This window comes from Talpa europaea, assembly GCF_964194135.1.
Source record: "Talpa europaea genome assembly, chromosome: 1".
In the NCBI taxonomy this organism is placed as follows: domain Eukaryota; kingdom Metazoa; phylum Chordata; class Mammalia; order Eulipotyphla; family Talpidae; genus Talpa; species Talpa europaea.
The window spans coordinates 36,223,936-36,245,529 of NC_140073.1; the positions used below are offsets into that span (position 1 = coordinate 36,223,936).

General features: G+C 42.7%; 1 protein-coding gene across 1 annotated transcript in view; it reads left to right on the plus strand.

Moving 5' to 3' along the window:
* Positions 1 to 21,594, plus strand: part of TEAD1 (TEA domain transcription factor 1) — a 160,639-nt gene that overhangs the window by 79,097 nt on the left and 59,948 nt on the right. Inside the window, exons 2-4 of the mRNA XM_084254488.1 lie at positions 18,863 to 18,923; positions 21,281 to 21,343; positions 21,433 to 21,495. Of these exons, the coding sequence (XP_084110614.1) occupies positions 18,863 to 18,923; positions 21,281 to 21,343; positions 21,433 to 21,495 (187 nt within the window). The remainder of the gene's footprint in view (positions 1 to 18,862; positions 18,924 to 21,280; positions 21,344 to 21,432; positions 21,496 to 21,594) is intronic.

Genomic DNA, 21,594 nt, shown 5'->3' on the forward strand with positions numbered 1-21,594 from the left:
TAAACTCTTTGAGTGTGAAGTTACCACCTTTTGTCCTCCTTTGGTCCTGTTAGCTGCCGGCCCCCAAGTCATGCTTATAACAGGTGCTCCGAAGCCACTGGCTGTAGAGAGTGTCTCTCTAGTCTTAGTACAGCTGTTGAAAGGATGGGGATGGATACTGGTTCCAGTTGTTCCCCACCTTCGTGCACATTCTGTGCTTATCCCTCACCTTCATTTTTCCCCAAGGAAAACACTAAGGTGAATGTTGATTTTGCATTGTTCTTGGAAGGATCTGTTTAGAATCCTCTTGGGCTTTTCCACCCCCAACTGTAGGCCCCCCTTTGCCCTGTCCTGGGCTGCTCTCTGTAACCTCCTTTCTTGCAACTGCTTGATTTACTAGGACGCATTGCATTGTCCTTTGGTGTGGACCTTGCAAATTAGGTGCTCAGAGGGAAATGGAAAGTGGAGGATTGAAAGATAGTGGTACTTTCTGGTGCCTCTCTGATTGCTTGTGTTCGGAAGGAATATAAATCAGGTATATCATCATTGTGTATTATGACATTATAGGGTATTAGACTTTGGGGGGAGCCAAGGCCCAAGGAGTTTAATAACTTTCTTAAGTCAGTGACTAGTTAATGGCAGAGTTCTGAAGTCTGTATTTTTCCTTACTAGGCTATTCTAGGGGAGCTGGAAGGTCTCTTTTGAAAGTGTATCATGGCTTCATTAAGTAGAAGCCTCAAGGTTCCATCTGTTAAAGAAATGTAGTCAGTTTTTCTCAGGTGCTTTGAATTCTGGTGAGCAAGCTGATCCTAACCTCTCAAATCATTTAATCAGAGCAAAGAAAAAAAAAAACAAAACACTAATGTTAAACATGGGAGCCTGTTACAATGATATATAGCTTGTCATAACACATTATAATGTTACAGCAAATATATATAACTCATGGAACATTCTCAGGGGGCTTTTAACTCCCTTTAAAATTATACTCCAAGCCTCCAGCAAGGTTGAGCTGTGGAGGTCTCTGAGGCTACCACGCCACTTTGACAAAGCCAATGTTATTAAGAATCCCCTCTGCAACCCCTGCACTGTGTCTCTGGGCTTAAAAGTATGTTTGGTTTTGTCAGCACCTGGAAGTGGGAAGATGTGAGGAGAAGTCTGGAGGGGGTGGTATCCTAAGCTTGCTGGAGAGTTGGAGTCTCTGTTGCCATGGAAACCACACTGCTGCCTCATTTTATTAATGGAGGCTCCTTGAATTTCCGGAGTTGCTCGTGCTCTGTGCCTCCTGTAAATTCATTCTAGAGAAATGCAGGTTGACTTTAAAGATATTTCACTGTCATTTCTCAGGTATTCCCTCCTGGTTCCTTAGGAGCTCCAGAAAATTGTCAGTGTGCAGTTTCAGAACCACTGATTTTTTATCTGGCAAGCAGGCGTGGAGGCTGTTTCCTTCCTTTCATGCTTAAATCGTGTTTATGCCTGTCTGCCGTGTTCAATAAGTGAAGTTTTTATTATGCCGCTTTGGAATTACATGGGTTTAAGACAAGGGAAGTGGGAATGGAAAAATTAAGTGATCAAATACATTGAAAACCTTGATACTGACTATGAGGGAGTTTTAGGTTTCTAAGCCTTTCCTAACGGTTAACATTCTAAACTTTGTTTATCCAGAATGAATGGTTTGTTTCTTCCCATTCCAGGAAGACACTTTCAGAAAATATTTCAGACAAATGTTCTAAAAGTCCAGTCTAATTTTACTCAACTAAGTCTCCCCAGCCGGGCATATTAACGGTATTGGAAGTTGTCTCCAGGAAAAAAAAAAAAAAAAACCAAAAACATTTTTCCAGCTAATTGTTTATCTGGGGGGGATGCAAATGGTGGTTTTAAGCCTTTAAGTCATCCATCAAGCCTGGCAGCCTCTATTGTCTCCTTGTTGAATTTGAGCCAAGTGAGACTTCAGAGGGAGCTACATAGACCTGACTCTGCCAAATCTGTGTTCTGGGGTGTTCCCAGAAACTGGGTCATGCAGGTAGAGGTCCCCTCAGCTTGGGAAAGATCCTGGATCTCCATTTTCTAAAGTCACTTTGAAGTAGAAAGTAACTCTCTATGTAAAGTAGAAATGATGGGACTTGTTCCCTCTGTCTTTCCCATGTCTCTGAATCAGTTAGTTTTTAAATGCATTTTTTAGATGTAATAAAATACTGTTTATAGTCAGCTACAAAGTAAGTAATTACAATGCGGCAAATGAAATTCAATATTGCTTTGTCGTGGTTTTTTGAATTTTAATTAAACCAGTCTTAGAGTAAATTATAAATGCGGCTGCTTTTGTTGTGACAAGTGGCATTGACAAAATATTAATCTAATGGATTGTTATTCACAGAAGCTAAATGCCTTCTCTAGTCTGTAGGCCTTTGAGTGTTTGTTTTTTGTTTTAATTTTCAGTGTATGTTTTAGAAAATCCAGAGGAAAAAAAATGAAATCTTGAAACCACATGAAATCAGAACTTCATGTATGGAATATTCCATCCTTGATATCTTGCCAACCACAATTGCGTGCCTGTCATTTATGGCACTGAAAACTTTTTTTTTCACCAGATGTCTCTGTGGTCACTTTTTTGGTATCATTAAAACCAACTATTGACTACAAAGCCTGATATTAAAGAAATAATCAACCCACATTCCTATTAGATCATTTCCCTTTTATTTTACATCGTAAATTACCTAGTAGTGGTGTTTAAAAATGGCATTTTGTTGGTTGCATTACTCCTTTTATAGTTAAATTAACCAAGTTATTTTCTTTGGGAATTCTTTTAACTTGACTTAAGTAAAGTAAATGTATTGTTTATATTTAGAATGTAAAGTAAAATATATTCTGTACAGAATATATTTTTCAGTTTATGTTCTGAAACTAATTTTTCTATTTATTTGTTTCGCTCCATTATAGTATAAATGTTTTCTTTGTTTTAATATTTTAATGTTTAAAGTGAATGTGAAGATTTCTTTACAAAGTCTTTATATCAGACCTGCAATCTTTTTTAATAAGACTAATTTCAATCCAAGGATAAAATCCTTGTATTTTGTTTATCCCCTTTATTTTTCAAAACTGACCTAGAATCTAAAGGTTAGAGTGAAATCAATTTCACCCCAAGCTTTTCCTTCACTGTGTTAAAATTGTTTGCAAAGCAGAGCCAATTACTTGTGTGTTTGTGTGTGTGTGTGTGCGTGTCTGACTGCATGTGTGTTGGTGGGTGAAGTGTAAAATTATATTATTTCATCAGTTTCCAAGTGGGATTGTTGCCTGTATGTTTTATCCAGGGATTAAATTCTTGCCTCTATCACCAACACCATCATCATCATCAGATCTTGGGGTGGGGGGGGGGTTGGGGAAGACAAGGATAGAGAAAGTGTGAGACATTTGGTTGGAGACATCCAAATATGACAGCAGAATAATCACTACAACAATATGGCAGTGGAGCATTTGCTGACTTCAGAGTGCCAGATCAACCCCAATATTTTTTCAGGGATGCTAAACCTCTTGTAACTGCTAAATTGGATTTGTCACTGAATGAAGTATCAGCTGCTGTTGGACAAGGCCATAAAAGCCAGCCGGCTGGCTCTTTGTAGGCAGGGCTTACCCAACGATTGATATGTTTTAGCACTTTTGGGATTATTGTGATTAAGAGGAAACTATTCTGAATGAGAGAGAAAAGGGGGTAAGGACACAGAGCCCACAGCTGGTGAGCAGCATGTGTTTTGCTGCTGAGGAAGTCACCATTATGGCTTTCTCTGGGTTCCTGCCCTGATTGACGGGTATGAAATCTTTATATGAGGAAGCGGTGTCCTTATTTCCTCCAGTCGCGACTCTCCCTGCAGGGCAGTGGGCATTTGGAATGTCATGGGCTTGCGAATTCTGAATGCTTTTAAATCACACATGCATGCACACGCATGGAGTAGCTAAATGTGGTCGTCTACACACACGAGTTAATTGAGTTAACGTGTGGGGATTTGAGTCATAACAACAGAGCGTCCTCTAAGCTTTGCATGAAAAATACACCTGCATGAAAAATACACCTCTGTGTAGTTTGTGTCTGAGTTGCTTGGATGTGTGTAATGGCTCAGTGGACAGTGCACAGCAGTGGATTTGTTTAGATCTCCTGGCTGAGGGTTCTTAAGTCCAGGAACCTTACTGTCTTTTTGGGGCAGATTTGTTCTCAAGAAGCACCTGCTCCCGGGAGTGGTAGAGCTTTTGCCCAGGTCTTGCACTGGCCAAGGCAGTCCCCTCTGAGAGCAGCTTGTTGGATCTACTGGACTTTGAAGCTGCCCAGTACTTGCAAATGCACATGGAATCGGTTCCCTCTTTGGCCATCCCAGGAGGCTGTGCCTGATTCACGCTCAGAGTTTGCTCAGCATACCGCACAGGAAAGAGGCTGGCCTGCCAGGTCCTGCGGAGTATCTTTCCAAGCCTGTGAAAAGCAAGAATCATCCAGCAGCAGAGCATGCTTACAGCTGGCCCTTTGCTAGCTTTGATCTGCGAATCAGGCCGCACCATGAATGCCCTTATTGTCATGTTATGTGTACACAGTGTGTGAATTATTGAAAATAGGGAGGCCTGAGCCTCATCTGGTAGAGATTACAGTGCAGGCATGCTGGGCGAAGGTCTGTAATTGAAAATCCCCAGATGCTGTTTACTTGGCCTCTGTCACATGACCTGCTGCAGGAAGATTGCCTGAACAAAATGTTGCCTGCATGGGGAGTGGAGCCCCCTCCCCCACCCCCAGAGCCTCCACAGGCTCAGTCTGTACACAGCTTAAACACCTGCCCAAAGGATTTTTAAAGGCTTAAAATAGATTCACTCATAGCATTTAAATAGAGGGCATCTTGCTTGTTGGTTTAAACTGCTTAAGCGGTTGTTGACTTGTGGAACCTTCTATCCACACAAGGGTTTGCTGGATAATTTCATTCTGAGATATCTTTGCAAAGCAACCTTCAGGGCAGGAGCCAGATAAGGAGAAGGATAAGTAGTTTGGGCTCTGCCTTTTCTTAAAAAAATCAAATGTGTGCGTGGTGAATGAGCTTACAGAAGAAGCCACATAGATGTTGTATGTATTGCTTTTCTTTAAAAAAGAGTGGCTACCTAGAATCTGTTCCTGAGGGAGCTAATTCATCTGTGTTTTATCCAGTTCATTCTTACCTGTTCTCCCAATGAAAAAGTTGACATGCTTTTTGTGAAAATTTGTTTGTCTCAATTTAAGTACTATATGTTAGCCTTCATGTGAGGGGTGAACTGAGGCAGGATGCTAAATCTGAAATTGATGAAAATAGATGAAGATCACAAGAGTTAAATATAGCAGATTGGGCTAATTTTGAAGAAGGAAAGACTAAGTTTACTAGGGTCTTTCCTAGAATAAAATACTCATTCACATCCTTTATTGCCACCTGATATCACAGGTTTATTGTGTTGCCACTTTCATTTCTCAGTGCCAAGGAATGAGAAAGTTCATGGGCATTTCAGCATTCCATGTGCCTGCAGCTAGACTGTGCGTTCCTCGAAGGCAGGAATTGTGTTGTATTCTCCTTTCTAACCCAGTGCCTGTGAGCACCCACATTGCCCTTTCTGTTCCTGTGCACCTGTTCCCCACCCCTCCTCGCTTCCTGCCAAAGAAAACATTCAGTTCCCTCTTCCTGTGTGCCTTGATGTCACTTCTGGAAAATACTTTTTCTTTAAAGAAGGGGCTAAAATCAGCAGTAGTGCTATCATTAAGCAGCACATTCTCAAGACAGTGTCAGGAGGTAGAGTTGGAGTAGGATGTGGGTCCTGCCTTTTCAAAGGAAAGAGCAAAACCCCCCAAGGAGGGGACGAGTGTGGCCTGGCGAGCACTGTGCTAAAGACATGCAGTGAGCTGAAGGAGAGATGAAGAAATGCCAGGGAGTCAGGAGGCACCATTTGAACTGGGTCCTGGCAGCTGGGAAATCAGCATTCAATGGACCAGGGTGGGACCTTGAGGGCAGGGTGGGGCTGGGGAGGTCGTGTACACAGAGGGAATGGCACCCGACACCTGACAGGTTGAGAGTACATAGGAAAAAGGGGCAAAATAAATGAGTTTGTGCCAGTAACATTTTAATTTTTTTACAGGGAGAAAAGCTGTATATTTCCTGGGTAATTACAAATTGGGAAGAACAAAAATGGGTTGACTCTTTAAAAATTCTTAAACTCAACAGAAAGAGGTAACCTGTTTGGTTTGCACCATCTAAATTAGAAAGCTCGGGCCTCCCCGGTGGCGCAGCGCTTGAGCACTGGGTTGCGAAGCTGCCCGCGGCCTCTGCGGCGCCGGTTCGATCCCCGGCTGCTCCCCGGCCACTGGAGGAGGGTCCCACATGGCATGCAGACCTCTCCTGCCGCCCGCTGCTCCCCTCAGCAGTGTACTTCGGTCCTTTTGCCTGCTCTGCTCCCCGCTCTGGCTCTGGTGAATTCTCTCACCCTCCCGTGATTCTGACTGTACCCAGTGCATGTATAAAGAAAACAAACAAACAAACAAATAAATAAATTAACATGCCTCTTAAAAAAAAATAAATAAATTAGAAAGCTCATTTCAGAGGCCACTCCTTTCACCTTAAGAGCTGGCCTGGACATCCCTGCCGCTGGCTACCCCTGCTTTCCAGAGTAGTTGGAGGTCACCAGAGCAGTGGGGTAAATGGAGGCAGGGTTGCCAACAGTGGGGGACGTCTTAGAACTTTTGTCTCAGACTATTCTGCAGTATATATCCTTTGACCCTCCTGGTACTCTGGTTGTTTATTTTTTTGTTGTTTCTGTTTTTGTTTTTTAACCATTGTGTGATTCTTGCCTCATTTCTCATCGTAAAGTGTAAGTTCCTTGAGGGCAGAAAATAGATATTACTCCAGTCTATTTCCTGTGGTGAACAGTGCAATGCCTTTTCCATGGGAATATTCAGCCAATGTTAGTGAACATGACAGGGCGTGTTCTGGGGCCAGATTATGAAGCCCTTGAATGCATGAAGAGGAGTTGAGGTTGAATCTTGTATTCTAGGTCATGACTGGAGAGCGTTTACAGTGGCACATGTATAGTTCAGTCCACTTCATGGATTGTGGATTGGGCTGTTTCCTCTTCTAAGGTTTTGTTCTCATTAAGCACTTAGTACTATCTTGTAATAAGTTAACTTTTTACAGAGACTATTTTCAGAGCAGTTGGTCTTAAAGTTAAGACCAACTTGAAAAACAAAACTGGGCTCAAATCCCAACTTCATGTACTAGTTGACAACTTGGATGTGTTTCTTAACTTCGGTAATTTATAAAATGGAAATCGGGTGATGGGATGGTTAACTCTGTGAGTATGTAAGCTCCGTGCTTTGCATGGTGCTGACACTTGGGTATTTAGCATACATTACTGGTCAGCTTTCTAACACCTCACTATGTCTCTACCTCCCATAAAATATTATTTTATTTAGTTTACCCCCAAGTTTCAGTTTCTTCAGTTTGACTGCAATTTTTTAAAATGCTTCACTTTATGACCATGGTTTCATTATTATCTTTTAAAGAATTACTGAGTGTCTAGACACTTAGATTTCATTAATACATATTTTCTAAGCAGTGGGCAATTCAGTATGTCATTTTGATTTAATGCTTGCATAACTCACCTTTGTATAGCTACACCTGTATAGTTATAGAAGTTGCTACTTAATTCTTTTAGTGATAGTTGTGTTTTTACACTAAGAACTAATTCTGGAAATCCAGTGGGGGACAAGCTGTTTAATGCATTGCTTTCAGCCTATTCATGAGATAATTTTACAGTCTGCCACAAATTATAAGAATTTTGGCCACACTTAGCCCTTGGCAAATATCTAATTCCTGCTTCTTTATTCAATGAGAATCTATTCTAAATTAAAAGATTATTGTAGCAAGTAAGTAGCTTGCACAATTTCCTCTTAATGTTAAGATAGTACAGTAAAGTGTTCCTTATACTTGGAACAACTTTTATGGTCTTATCATTTGGAAAATTTAGAGTGATGCAAAGATTTTGAAAACATTTCCCATGTAAAATGAAAAGATGTTCAATTTCAATGACATTAAAGGTAGATGCCCTTGGCTGGGCATTCCAGGCAGAAAGTGTTTAAATGCTGGGTTGGACCTTATGTATCTTTTCTAACAATGAAAACATATAACCAAGGGTGGTGACATTGCATGATAGCTCAGGACCACTTGACATCACCTGGAGGGGCCAGAACCTCCACTGGTTGTTGCTGATGCAAACAGCCACCCTCCAGGGAAGGTGCTTTATCCCCACTTTTACAGGTGAGGAAATAGAGACTCAGAACAGTTATGCAGGGTGCCCGCGTGCACAGTTATTAGATATATGTCCAACTTCCCTAGGAAGATCTAGACAGTCCTACATCTGAGTTTAAGAAAAAAGAAGGCAGGATGGAAGAGGAAAGGAAGGAAATACGGGTCTATACTATTCCCACCATCAAAGATTCTCCATTAAAAACCAGCAGTTTTTAGCACATTGAATGTGTGGCTTTCACACTTCTCTAAGGCCAAACAATTAATAAGCAAACAGAGTGTTCTTAGCAAAGTTTTTGATTAACAAGACTCTCCCGGGTTAATGTTGAAGTTAGCTTTTTTTTGGACCAGATCCACATTATTGTGACCTATGGAAGCCAGAGGGGGTCGCCGAGGAAAAGAGCATGTGCAGGCAGGTCACACACTGCCAAGGTCAGAGAGCAGATCAGAAGTCTCGTAAGCTGTGCTGCTCTGGCCTACAGATTTCAGGTGATATTGGCAGTACTGTCCAATTCACATGATTATTTCTAGATAATATTTTCTGATTTTGTTCATCTAGATGAGCTTATTCATTCGTTTATTGAAAACATTTCTTGGGCCTCCCCGGTGACGCAGCGGTTGAGCTGCTGAGTTGCAAAGCTGCCCTGCGGCCTCTGCGGCGCCTGTTCGATCCCCGGCTGCTCCCCGGCCACCGGAGGAGGGTCCCACATGGCGCACAGACCTCTCCTGCCACCCGCTGCTCCCCCCAGCAGTGTACTTCGGTCCTTCTGCCTGCTCTGCTCCCCGCTCTGGCTCTGGTGAATTCTCTCACCCTCCCGTGCTTCTGACTGTACCCAGTGCATGTATAAACAAAACAAACAAACAAATAAAATAAATAAATAAATAAACAAGCCTCTATAAAAAAAAAAAAGATACAACTTTAATGGGAGAAAAAAAAAAAAGAAAACATTTCTTAAATACCTATTTACTAGGTGCCAGATCTGGGGTGAGAGAGAATAGATGGGATTCCTTCCACAGAGCAGTCACCACTCCAGGAAGGGAATGATCAGTCACAGCAGTGCAGGGCGTGTGCTCTCTTGGCACATGGGAGTGTGAGTAGGAAAGGCTAGCTCAGTGTGGATGACTCTCGGAAGTCTTCAGGGGAGGAAACACTTCAGTTAGGACTTACAGGGATGAATAGGAGTTTGCAGGCAAAAGAGAAGGGAAAGTGGGCCTCCCTGGTGGTGCAGGGGTTAAAGACACAGCACTATTAATCTATTGCCAGCCACTGCAGCACGAGTTCAACCCCTGGCCTGCCAGGGAGCAACCCACACAGCGCAGCAGACCTCTCCTGTCTTGCCCACTGCTCTCCTCAGCAGTGTATTTCAGTCAATCTGCCTGTTCTGCTCCCCACTCTGTCTCTGGTGGTTCCTCTCACCTGCCACACCTCTGGCCTGTACCCCAGTTCTTGTATACATAAATAAATCTTTAAAAAGAGAGAGAGAGAGAGAGAGAGAGAGGGAGAGAGAGAGAGAGAAAGGAAAGAACATTAAAGAGCAGATGGTAGCACAAAAGGCATATAGCTGTGGGAAAGCATGACGATGGCTCTGGAAACCCCATGTAGCTCCTTGTTCCAGAATAGAGGAGTCCTTGACAGCAATGGGCTGCTAGCTTTAGGTACCAGGCGAAGAAGGTTGTGCTTTTCTTACAGTAGACAGGGACCTATTGATGTAGAAATGCAACCTAATCAGGTACGAATGTCCACAAGATGAACTCAAGGAAAATTAAATGCTTGACTGTGTCTGTTGAGGTTGCCATTGGGGGCAATAAGCTTGGGTTCCATTAAACCCTGTATATGTCTTGGGTATGTGCAACACAAACCCTGCCTTGACATGACAGTCTGTCGCATAAGGATATCTTACCCGGGCGGTCAGAATGTGGGCCGTGCCCCCCACACACATGGAAGCAAAGTGCAAGGGACACAGGGTAGGATGATGACTCAAACCATCACTCCCCTCATACATTTATTTTTAAACTCGCAATATGTTTTGTTTCAGTTTGCTTTGCTATATTGTGGTTGTTGCCACCCACTGCTCTGAGGTAAGCTCCAGGTACCTGGCTCGCTGGCTCACGCCTGCGTAGGTTCCATGCCTAGTGCATGGCTCACACGTATTTCAGGTAGGGTTTCATGGAAGAGACACCATCTGAGCTGGACCAGGCAGGACTGGGATTGGTGGTCTTCAATGCCTACTGCAACTGTGGCAGGATGGCCCAGGAAAGGGAAGCTCGGCGTGCACTGTGATGGTGGTAGCAATGAATTATGAAGCTGGTGCTGCTGGTATCAGTCAGGGAGTATGAGGAGTTAGAGCCGGATGGTGGGACAGCATTGAAAACCACACGCAAGCAGTTTGATCTTTGGACTGTCAGTAGGCGGGAACAGAAAGTCTTGAAGCAGTAGAGTGACAAGATCAAAGCTGCCACTGGCTTAGGTAGTTACTACATAGGACAGATCCTAGAAAGAGGAACAACTGAAACTATTAAAGGTAATTAAATCACTCGGTAGAGGATTTTAAAAAGATGATTGCATAGCATCTCTTTTTTTTTTTTTTTTTTTGCTTTCCAGAGAATAAACCATTTGCAAAACTTCATCTTAATTTTCCTTCTAGAAATAATTGCAACAAATGGAACTTATAGCCAACAGTGAGGGATTAAGTTCAATATATAGCATCAGACATTGTGTGGGGTAGTTTCTTTTTGAACCATTAGTCTAATGTAAATGTGTAGTTTGTGGGCTGTCCCACTGAGATGAGGGGACACCGTGTTTTATGGGCCCTTTACTTGATAATGTTATCTGGTGCCGTTGACCGATAGGGACTCAGAGAAGGTGGGGCTTGAGTTATTGCCAGCCATTTTGCAGGGATGTGTGGGATTAGTTATGACTAACAGGGTTCGACAGTCTTTCTCTGTGTATCCTCTTTTCTAACACTATTCCTGACCTGCCCCTGGGTAAATGTGGGCAGAGGTTATTTCAGGGACTTGCCACTTCACCTGCTGAAGGCCATCAGTCCGTATCATAACCCTTTAGGTCAGGAACGCTCAGTACCAGCCTGCGACAACCCAGAACAGGCCTCCTGGCCCTTTCTGGTGATTTTCCACATTGGTGCTGATTTTTGGTCAATGATTTATACTGGGGATTAACTGAGACACTAGTGTCTAAACTTCCGCATTGGCAATGCTCTGGGACTGTTTCAACTCGTTTTCTTGAACTTTTCCCACATTCTGGTCTTAATCTTTTACCACTCTCCTACTCTGGTTCCCCATTCCTCTGGTTCATTAATTTCTCTCATTCAGTCATTCAGTCCATCGCTGTATGGGCACTGAGGACCTGCTGTATTCTTGGCATTGAGAGTACGGTGATGAGCAAAGCCCAATCTGTGGTCTGTACTCCTGGTCGTGGGGGAGGCAGGCATTCCTCATGTTGTTATCAGTCATATAAGTGGACCTGGCAACTGTGCCATGAATGGGAATATGGAGAAGGATAAGTGACTTGATTCTATTCTCTTGGGTGAGAGTCCTTAACAGGTATAAGCTCCTTGAAGGTAGGATGGCATCTTGCACCCTCATAATCCTAGCACATCACCTGTGCCTTGTAGGCAGTATCTGACTGGACAGTTTTGGTGGGCCTTCATTCAGTCCTCGGGTTGCTGGGACAATGACAGCAGTGTGGAAGAAATGATTCATGACTAACTCCTCACACATCAGTTAATAAAGACTCTCTACTTCCGGGCCTCCCCTGGTGGTGCAGGCAGTTAAGCGCAGCGCTGTGAAGCTTTCCGCAGCCTCTGCAGCACCAGTTTGATCCCAGCCGGCCGGCGAGGGTCCCACATGGCTCAGCAGACCTCTCCTGTCCCGCCCGCTGCTCCCCTCAGCAGTGTATTTCGTCAATTTGCCTGTTCTGTTCCCTGCTCTGTTTCTGGTGAATCCTCTCACCCTCCCAGGCATCTGGCCTGTACCCCTGTTCTTGTATGTATGTATGTATGTATAAATAAATAAATAGATAGATAAATAAATAAATAAATAAGTCTTTAAAAAAAAAAAGACTCTCTACTTCCTCCTCTGGCAATACCCACAGATAGAATCTCCCTAGCTCTTCAGGAGGCTAGGGTCATTAAACATCCCCATTCTCTCTCCTTAGCCAGTGAAACTTGGTTCCTGCAGTGGTCCCTACTCTATGCTTTTGTTGGATGAACCTCAGCTAACTGGAAAAGGGTCTGTGGCTGGAAAGTATTTTAACACCGTCTTGTAGAATCTCGACTCAGTAAGGTTTTACTTGGTAAATTGCTGTCTATGTTGAGCATGGCTGCCGGTGTTGGAGCACAGAGCCTTGCCCCATGGTGTTGTCACATGGTGGAAGGCATCTTTCTTTGCTTCTTCCCATATTAGGTCATCTTTTTCTTTTCTTTTCTCATGTTATGTTGGTTACCTGCTGTGAAACTGGGTTGGAGGCCATAGAGGTCCCTTTTCTGCTCCACAAGCATTGAGTGTACCTGGGAAGAGAAGGGCAGAGAGAAGATGAATGCCATTGGTCCTTTTTCACGAATACTGTTATGATCTGTTCAAAGCCATGATGAGCCAAAAGGACAGAATATGAGGTAGCTATTAGAAGCCCAGGTAAAAGTTGTGGGTGTTTAGCAGACGTGGTGACCTCCTCCAGCTGGACGCCTCGTGAAGGATGAGGCATTTGAAGGTGGGTGGAATCCAGACGTCCAGAAGTGGACAAGGCAAGCAGATACAGAGCCCAAGGGGTTAACAAGGAACCTGCTGATAGTCTGGTAGTGCTCTTTGGCGGTATTATGTTCTGTAAGCGTGTGAAAGACCCTGTGGCCACAGCCATAGCTTCAGGGCCTGTTTGGTACAACTTTGGTTGAGCTATAAGAGACCTTTAAGTTTTCTTTCTGATTTCCATTCTTTTTAGAGGGAAAGAATGTGGGGGATCCTCATATCCCCCCCATTCTGGGAGAGTCAACAGAACTAGAGCCCCTTTCCCAGGTTCCGGGGCAATTCAGGCCTGGCGTAAGCCTCCAGACTGGCTGCAGCGTTCTATTTGTTAATTCTTTCTTTGTGGTTCCCTGACTCCATTCAGTTACCAAGTGCCTCTTACTCTGTTGAAGTTGAGTGTCTCTGGGCTACAATTTCTAGCCACAGACCCTGCATTTGCTGTGCCTCAAACATGACCTTGAGGCCACATCCCATTATACACAGAGCCCACAACTGCGTTAACCAGTTCTTTGTCTGGGGTAAGGCAAGCACGGTGCAAACTCCATGCCTTCCTGCCAGAATTTCTATCTGTTTTAGCAGGAAATTTAAACTGCAATCTGGGATGAAAGTGAAGCCAATGATGGGCTCATTTTCAACTGTGTTATGTTATTTAAAAAGGAAGAAAAATAAAATAAAAACTGAATTGCAGAACCTGGTGAGAATTACAGGATAAAAACTGTAGGTCAGGCTATGTTTGTCTTTGCTGCTGCTTACTGCTAGCCGGAAAAGCCAGGGCAACCCCAGCCAGTGACTTAGCAAACTGCTGGTTGTATATTTCTAAAGAAACTTCATGCTACAGAGAAACTAAAGTATAAGGACACTTAGTGGTGATGTGTGGCATTACCACTCAGCTCTATAAGTTATTACAGGTAGTTAAAGCACCAAGTGAGTCTTGAGTGCTGGGGCTGCGACTAGTGCAGAACCTGGAGATTCCTAGGCTTGGAAAGAAAGTGCAGTGCTTCAGGGGACTTGCAGGTCAGCCAGCAGTTGTAGTTTTTCAAAGAGTCCCAGTTTTCTGCTTATGTACTTTAAAGAAATTAAAGACCATTCCTCCATCTTGAATAGTCTTTAGTGACCCTCCATTCTGCTGTCAAAATCAGTCTTATCTTTCTAGTTAATGATGTGCACATGTAGGTGGTTAGGTGTATCATCACACTTCCCCTTTATTTTGAATTGGCAACAACAACAAAGTAAGATGGTTTGGTGGATGGGTAGAGGAATTAACAGATGGAAAGGCATGATACAGCATGGAATAAGAAAAGTAGAATCTTAGTGATAGAATATAGTGCAAAAAACTTGTCTGTATGTCTGAAATTTCTCGAAATGTTGGGGAAATGCAATCTTCCCTTAAAAACCTAGTTTATGTTCCAGTACTTTGGGGTGGCTTTCTAGGTTTCCTGAGTTATTTGGAAATAACTTTGCTTTGTAGAACTGATTTGCTCACTTCTCTTAGCCTTTATGCTGGACAGTGAACTCCGTATAGGCAGGTATACTGTCTTCTCTGTATCCTCGAGGCACCAGACAGGCATCATACACAGCACAGAGGAGAGGGTCCCACATGACTTCAGGATTAGTTTAGGGATGTCATGTCTAACTAGAGTTAACTTTGTTAAAAGTCATTAAGTAAGGTTTGCTGCATCAAGCATGTACACACATGCTTTAAAAGAGAGGACTAAAAAAGTCAGAGTTAACACCATATTCTGATCATGGCTGTAAAACAAGACTGCTGTGTGGACTGTTGGATGCTGCTAACTACATGGGTGATGGTGCTGCTCAGCTCCTAGCCCTTGGTGAGGGAGCCGCGTACCATGATACCACAATTCAAATCCAGGGTCCTGGGCTCTCTGGATGCCCCCATATGGAGGGCAATGCTATGAAATGTAAATAAGGATGAAGAAGTTCTATCAGGGTCTTTGACAAGAATTCATCTAAAGTCTGGATGATGTCGCCAAAATACAAACAGCACCTAGCAGCCAAAAAAGAGATTCTAAAATCATTTACAGTGGTATGCTCGTTTCCCTAAGGGTAAACATATTTTAATTTGGGGAAGAAAGCTAGAAGATTTTAATAGACTCAAGGATATGTGATTTTTATTTAAAGGATTTATACATATTTTATATTTCAAACATTTATTTGAAATAACTTGGTCCATGCAACAGGTTAGCAAGTATTTCCAAATTAAGTATGCAGTGAAGATTTAGATTTGATTATTGGGAGGGTTGAAATCTTACTGGATTTGTAAGCAGTATTCCAGCATTTAAAACAATTTAATACAATTTAAAACAATTTAAGAACTGTTTTAAGGTGATGTTTTGTTAAGCAATTCTAAAACTTAGAAAACAAATACATTCTAAATTAAATAGTTTTAAATGTCTAATGGAACTTCACTGGTTTGTAACTTGAATCACCCATTTGTCAAATGACCCTTTGAGAGACTGTAAAAACTGTAAGATACGTAAGTTGGATTTGAAACTAGGCTTTAAAAAAAAAAACAAATGAAACCTACATTTTAAAAACCAGGTAAACCTATATATTGCTTCCTGTGCACACAACCACCCTAAAGTCATTAAAAAAAGCTCATATGAAATAAAGGGATTGGGCCTCCCCTGGTGGCGCAGGGGGTTGAGCGCAGCACTGTGAAGCTGTCTGCAGCCTCTGCAGCGCAGGTTCCATCCCGGCCACCAGCGAGGGTGCGGCAGACCTCTCCTGTCCCACCTGCTGCTCCCCTCAGCAGTGTGTATTTTGTCAGTCTGCCTATACTGTTCCCCACTTTGTCTCTGGTTAATTCTCTCACCCTCCCACGCATCTGGCCTGTTCCCCGGTTCTTGTATAAATAAATAAATAAATATTTAAAAAAAAAATAAAGGGCTTAACATTGCTTTAAGGTCACAGTAGATGCTTAGTATTAGTTGTCTTTGAATTTAAAATTTAAATTAGCAATATTCCTTATGGTGTGGCAAGAAGAAACAGAGGAACTTCAAGTTAATTATTCTTTATGGCTGGAAACCTGCTCAGAAAAAATGAACAGGGGCTTTTGAAAGGTGATCTTGCTCATGTAAAGAACAGGCATAAATGATGAACTTTCAATGAAATGATCACTGTAGCTCAGTATTAGTATTGAATACACAGAAATACTCATTGAGGACAAATTGTAGAGGTAAATATTAGAAGACCTTTTATCAAAGCATGAATTGACGTTTAATTCCACGGGGTTGGGAGAGCATTTGCAAGACTATAGGGTATGCAGTCACATGTCACTGTCCTGGATATTAATCTCATCCATTCAGCACAATGCCACAAGAAATTTAAACTAGTTACATGTCACACACTTATCAAGGTATTCTGTCTGCATTCACAGAAAATAAGCAAGGATGGGCACCGACATTTTTGCCATCTGGACAAGGTTCAGATGAAATTGCTTGTCATACAGAGCCTTGGATTTATTTTGTCTTGGCCACTCAGACAGCCCTGAGCAGGGTGCATAGTGAGGCTGGGAGCTGGAGGATGCTTGGCTTGTCTGCAGACGTTGTCATTTAGGTCTGGCTTCTGGTAATTAGGCACTCCTAGCTGGGCTCTGCTGTTAGCGAGCGTTTGAGACAAATTGCAAAACCTGTACAACCATCTGAGAGATGGAAAAGTAGACCCGATGACACTACAGGGGATATTGGTAGTTCTCAAAAGTTTGAAAAGGAATGCTTAGAAAAGCAATCCTCAAAACTGAATTTAGAGGCCCTTTTCCTGTGGTTAATGGGTGAGTTCAACCATAGAATCAGGATATGAGAAGATCCTGACAGGTTGGAGTGCTAGGCTTCATTTAACAGGATAAAATGTAATAGAAATAAGTGTAAGATTCTCTATTTGGATCTGAAAATCCCAACTATGTATGAAAGGACTGGGGATAAGGGGAGCCATATGTCTGAGTAGCATGGAGAGAAGACCTGGGAGTTCAAGGTGATATAAATCAGTAGTTTATTGTGGTCTCCCAAAATCAAATGCAGTGTTAGGCTGCATCAACAGAGGTAGCTATAGAGTATTTAGGCTGAGGAAGGCGATAGATCGGCTCCACCAGGGACCTGTCATAGCCAGAGCATCACTACAGTTCTGGGCTGATGGCTATGAAAGAAAAAGAGACAAAGGATAGCCACGGGATGGATGTGGAGTATTCCAAAGCTGGTCACAGATAACAAAGGAACAGGGGAGCTTTAGCTTGGGTACAACTATAGGCAGGAAAACCTGAAAGCTGTCTCTAATATCTGAGAGGCAGTCATGTGCATAAAGGGCCAGCCTTGTTCTTGGTAAGAAGAAAAAGAAGAATCTGGGGGTGAAAGCTATAGGGCATCTCAAATAAGGAGGGATGCTTAATTCTTAAATATGTTTTACGATAGAATGAGCTGCTTCCTAAACTCTCAATGGTTTTAAGCTTATGAGGACGAAGTGTTTTGGAGGTGGGACTGGATGACTCAGAGGTACTTTTCAGCCCCAAGATTCCACAGTTCCTTTGCCTTCCAGACCTAGCAGGCAGGTGGTGGACAGAGCATCCTAAGCTGAGATGGCAGTGTCTGCAGAATTCTCAGACCAGATGTCTTTACATAACGACACTGGTATTGGTCCTTATTGATGCTGCCAGTTCTTTACTTGGCCAGGTGACATCTGCGGAGGCGGTCCCCACTCTTTCTCTGAGGCTGTATTTTCTCGTTTATTCTTTCTGTGTGCTAAGTAGTGTGCTGGATACTGAGAAACTTTGAGAAACAAGAGAAAGTTCTAGCCCTCTTCAAGTGTGCAGTATGTCCAAGAAGTGAGACAGAAAGCAGCAATTATACAGCTAGCCATAGAGTCACGATGATGGCTATAATTTGAACCCATGTCTTGTATGAATGGGTTTTTATTTCATGTAGTAGTGACTTAGTATTATGTTTTCCCATTTAGCTTTGGGGATAAGCATTTCTATTATATTATGTTCTTGAAATTAAGGTGATCTATTTTGAGACTTCTCAATCTCCTGGTAGCAGTAGGGATGAGAGGGAGTTGTTTATGCTTTTAGGCATTTTCTTGCCCACGAAGAGTATATAGTTTGGAGGAGAGGAGTCTGGTTTTGTTTTTTTTAACTGATATATTTTATGTGTAATTTGTGTCTACTTTTAGGGGGCATCTGCTTATTGTACATAAGGTTTTTGGTGACCACAACAGTTCATACTCCTGTGTCTGATTCTAATGGGACTGAACTATAAATACAAACCTGGGTGGGAAGAATGTGTGTATTCCCATCCAAATCCTTCCTTGTATTGTGGCTTGCACATCCATTGCTGACCGAAGTTTAAAATTAAATGCCATCCATCCTAATGTCACCTTGTAAATTTTTTTTTAAGATTTATTTATTTATTTATACAAGCACTGGGTACAGTCAGAAGCGCAGGAGGGTGAGAGAATTCACCCGAGCCAGAGAGGGGAACAGAACAGGCAGATTGACGAAATACACTGCTGAGGGGAGCAGCAGGCAGGCAGGAGAGGTCTGCAGCGCCATGTGGGACCCTCGCCAGTGGCCGGGGATTGAACCGGCACTGCAGAGGCTGCAGGCAGCTTTGCAGCCCAGTGCTCAACTGCTGTGCCACCAGGGGAGGCCCACCTTGTAAATATTTTTATAAACAATTTTGCTGTTTCATTTTTCTGACCTTAGTAGACTTAACAGCTGCAACTTAAAGATTCTTGATTCTGAATTCGCTTCTTAGTTTTCAGAGACGACTTCTTTTTTTTTTTTTTTAAAGCAACTCAGTTTAATGTAAATTCTTCTTTCTTTCAGGTAGGAATGAATTGATAGCCAGATACATCAAACTCAGGACAGGAAAGACACGGACCAGAAAACAGGTAAAATAACCTACCCAGGAGTTGTGCATGTCAGCGAATGGCCCACCGAGGCATTTTGGCTGCAGTGGCTGGCTGTGCTTTGGCTCCTAGGAGCCCCCAACTTGAGTTCCCTGTAAGGACGTCAGTGTTGCAGGTGTTTGAAATTGGCCCAGTCTCAATATTCATCATTTCAGTGACCCATTATGATGTGGTCTCAGTTCTTTTTATACACATATGGGAAAGTTTCACTTCGAAGGACAGCGTATGAACTGCTCTAGCGCTGCATTTTAAAACTTGTATTTCTTTCCCAAACTGTGCATCTGCAAACATTACAAAAGCTGCAGGTGCAAATACACATGCAGTCATGCAATTTTGAGATTTTGTGTGATGTAAAATCCTGGAACAGCCTCACATGAGTCATCATTTCAATGAAAAAGTAACACTAGCAGCCATGAGTATTGGCCTGAGTATGATACTGAACGATGTGCGTCCAGGGAACTGCTGCTCCTTAAGCTATGGCTTTTGTCAGTAGCTGCTGTGACTGAAATGATGTTACCACTTAATACCTCTGGGCAGAGTAGCATCAGGATTCTCTGCCCTTACTCTGGGCTCTGCCTGTCCTTATTCTTTCTGATGCAAAGTAGCCCAAGTCTCTGACCCAGTTCAGAACTGGACTTGACGAGACATTATCGAACTTAATTGTCTAATAAAACCAGGAAAAGAAACTAAGGAAAAAGAAAGAGGGAAAAGGGAAAGAGGGAACAAAATCAAACCTCATGGATGAGTTCAGGGAAAAAAAAATTTTTTAAATGTTGACTTTATGCCGATTGATCTGGCATGGATTTTAAAAACTATAACCTACCACAAGGCAAGCTCAACTGCGGTCTTGTTAAGCCCGAGCAGTAGATTCCAGTTCTCTGCTCAGTGATGAGTTGTTTTCATGAGTGTTTATAACGGAAGAGCTTCGCCCCAGCAGTGCTCCCTGTGCCCGAGCCTGGAGTCAGCACTGAGGGAAGTGGCCTCCTGCCAGGCTCAGAGGAGGGAATGGACTGTTGGGGGGATATTCCCTCCAACAATGGCCCTCATCAAGTCAGACAATCACATAAGAACAAAATTCGGGTGAAAACAAACAAAAGCGGGAGCTGGATAGAGGGGTGAAGAGGATGGGGGAGTTCCTGCTTCTCCAGACATTTGGAAAATGAAAAGATCACAAAAGCAAATTGGGGAAAAGAAAAAAACCAGAATAATTGAAACTCAAAGACAAAGTTAAAGATAAAAGATCATTTATTATCATAAATTTGTTTCTAGAGTTTCTAGAGTGTTTGAAAAGAAGTAATTGCCTTGAAGGCTGAGTTGCTGAACTTTTTAAATGGGAGGTACTAAATTTCTGAAACACACAGATCTAATTCCCAACAAACTGCAAGTACTGGACCTGGCTGTGTGTGGTTCATGAGCTCTGATCACATGCCCTTTATTGAGGGACTCCTGTAAATTTAACTGAGTCCTACTAAAAGAGATGCAAATGTATTTACCCAGTAGAATCATTGTGTTTGAGAACTGGGCTTGGCGTGGTTTCTGCACCCCGGCATCTTGGGGACGTTTCAGGCAGCAGTTGGTGATACCTCTCCAATGTGAATTTGTTGTTCAGCAAATCCGTGTGGTTTTTCAACCCAGATTTTTAACAGGATGGATGGCTGGCTGTATTCACACTTTTCGCTTTGTAATAATATGCAAATCCACTTGGCGCCCAGTCAATACCCAAAAGAGTGGAAGGATTAATGATATTTATAAGGGCAAAAAAAAAAAAAATGCTCTGCTAACTGGGTCTTTCCATTTCTCTTTGAGATCTAATTTACATGTCAGTATTATTTTAACATTTGCTACAGAATCCAGAGCTCTTAATGAGATCAGAATATAACCGACAGCTTCAGCTTTTTGATTCCACAGAATGTGCTAATTTATGGATAATCTCTTCTAAATTGAGAAAAAAGGGATTTTCCCTCCTGATACTGAGAAGCTATAAATATTTTCATTTACCTCTACCCCAACCTTCTAAATTTTATAAAGAAAACAACCCCACTCTCTCCCTCTCATCCCATGCCCGTGTTTCTCCCGGGTGAGAAAACTAAGAGTAGCCTGAACTTTCCTCGGGAACCCAGTCACTGCAGAGGTGACCCAGTCTGAAAGCTTAGAGCTGCGCTGGGGGCTTGGTCTGGCTGGGACTTTACTCCTAACTGCAGAGCTTTGTTGAGATGCAAATAACCTCCCCCTACCCCCCACCCCAAACCCTCCCAAAGAGTAGCGATTTTATATTTGATTTCCTTTTTTTGTTTTGTTTTGTTTTGTTTTGTTTCCCTTCATAAACCCGAACAATGTAGGTGTCTAGTCATATACAGGTCTTAGCAAGAAAGAAAGTTCGAGAAATTCAAGCCGCCATTAAGGTACGTCTGGCTTGCCCAGTTGTAGGGGGCTTTTCATCTCCATGGTTACAGGCTTTTCCTTTGTTTTCCTCCCTTCCCCTACCCTGCAGGTGTCTAGTCACATTCAGGTTCTTGCCAGAAGGAAATCTCGTGATTTTCATTCCAAGCTAAAGGTATGCGCTTTCCTGCTTTTTGGCTTGTGGTTGCTATGCATCTCACTTCCTGTTTTCCATGGTGACTGGTGAATGCCTGGTGCTGGGATTCTTGTAACC